This window comes from Arabidopsis lyrata (genome assembly GCF_000004255.2).
Source record: "Arabidopsis lyrata subsp. lyrata unplaced genomic scaffold ARALYscaffold_532, whole genome shotgun sequence".
In the NCBI taxonomy this organism is placed as follows: Eukaryota; Viridiplantae; Streptophyta; class Magnoliopsida; order Brassicales; family Brassicaceae; genus Arabidopsis; species Arabidopsis lyrata.
The window spans coordinates 1-1,618 of record NW_003302202.1 but is presented as its reverse complement, the minus strand read 5'-3'; the positions used below and the strand labels follow the sequence as shown (position 1 = coordinate 1,618).

General features: G+C 38.9%; 1 protein-coding gene across 1 annotated transcript; it reads right to left on the bottom strand.

The window, feature by feature from the left end:
- Window positions 1-335: 335 nt before the first annotated feature.
- LOC9298483 (alpha-L-arabinofuranosidase 1) lies at window positions 336-1,615 on the bottom strand (the record flags this gene model as incomplete). The annotated part of the gene is made up of 6 exons (XM_021031715.1): window positions 336-642; window positions 727-873; window positions 945-1,134; window positions 1,227-1,283; window positions 1,360-1,463; window positions 1,553-1,615. Coding segments are annotated over 6 exons (720 nt in total), but the record flags the coding sequence as incomplete, so codon positions are not given.
- Between the last annotated feature and the right edge of the window lie 3 nt (window positions 1,616-1,618).

The following is a 1,618-nucleotide window of genomic DNA, read 5'->3' as shown; positions in this document are numbered from 1 at the left end:
GGGACAACAAGACCATGAGGTTGTCCATTAATCAACACCGTGTAAGAGACAGTGGAGACACAAACCATCACCATCTCAACCCATCTAATATCAAAACCCAAGGCCAATAGGAGAGATCGCAGGAATCGTGTGTTCTTCAGTTTCGCCATTTTTTATTTGTTTTGCTCCAACAAATTCAAATTCAGATTATGATGGGCTTTAAAAAGCCCAGTAAAGGAAATAAAATGGCCCAGCCCTATTTCATGCATCGGCTTCTCCTTTATGCTTAGAAGAAAGAAACTGTTGTTACATCATTCTTGCATATCATCAAGTTATCCAGAGTCGAGATAAGCACATGATTAAAGAAAGTAACTTTATTCACCAAACTGTTATTATCTATACACACGGGTACGTTCTATGCATTTAAATTATAAAATGTAATTAGATTTTAACCACAAAGAGACTTTTGACATGAAGCGATACTTCCTTTGTCATTGTTTCTCTTCACACAGTGGTAGTTTTCTGATGGGAAGAAGAATCAGAAATTGGCATTTTAATCTTTGCAGATTCCTTCAGCAAATCGAATGAAGAAAAGGAATGTGGCGGGAGAACAACGGTCATATCCTCCTCTGCCATCTCTAGCAAGCTTTCATGTGGCACAACCTGCAAACAAAAATCGAATTAGATTTAATCACTAAGAACAAAGGAAAACTCAAATTTGTGATGGTCCATTTTTTGATTTTTTACCTTCTCTGGCTGTGAGAAGGAATTTTCATCCATCACATTGGTAGATGTAAGTACTGTCTTCTTTGATCCTGTAACTCTCATCACGTTCGGGTCTAATCCAGTTACCAACACTTTCATATTTACTGAGTTAGCTCCGAAGTTTACAGCCTGCAAGTTTTTGGGGTCAGCATCAGAGTTCAGGTTGAAAGTTTCTGCGGATATTTCACTCGGTTTACTACCTTGATGCGTATGTAATCTTTGCCATTGTTTTCCCAAGAGATTGCAGATGCGACAAGAGAAGTTGAGTTTCCCTTGAGTGTTGAAGTGAGAAGAGTTGCTCCGCTTGACTCTGCGAAGAACCGTTGCACCCAATAGCTTGGAGTTCCATATAGATGAGAGGAATTGAAGACTATTGCATCAGGGTTCCACCTGAAACCAAATTCAAGAATTTGAGATTATGGCCTTATCTTCCTGAGTTACCATTAGAACGGAAAAAAAAGTGGAAAGTAAGTGAGAGATACCGTCTATCATTTGTGTTCACAAAGAGTGGTGCATAACTTGCCATTTCCACAATGTCACTGCAACAAAGAAAATCATCAGATGCTTTACTTATTTTGATGTTTTTAGCTGAGATCAAAGAAATTTGTAAGAAACCTATTCTTTTCAAGACCAATGAGAAACGCAGCTTCTGCAAGAGAGGCGAGAAGGCTTCCCGTACCAGCATCTTTTCCAGTCACAGCATATTCACTGACAAAAGCCTGTAAACAAGGTTCATGAGTGAATAAAACGCCGAAAGCTTCAACTTGTCTTTATCGGAGTTAAGTTTTGTTATGATCTATTTCCGCACCTTTGGACCACTGCGTGAAGTGCGGTCAAATTGATGATACATAGAAAACAAATTGCTAGCAGAAGT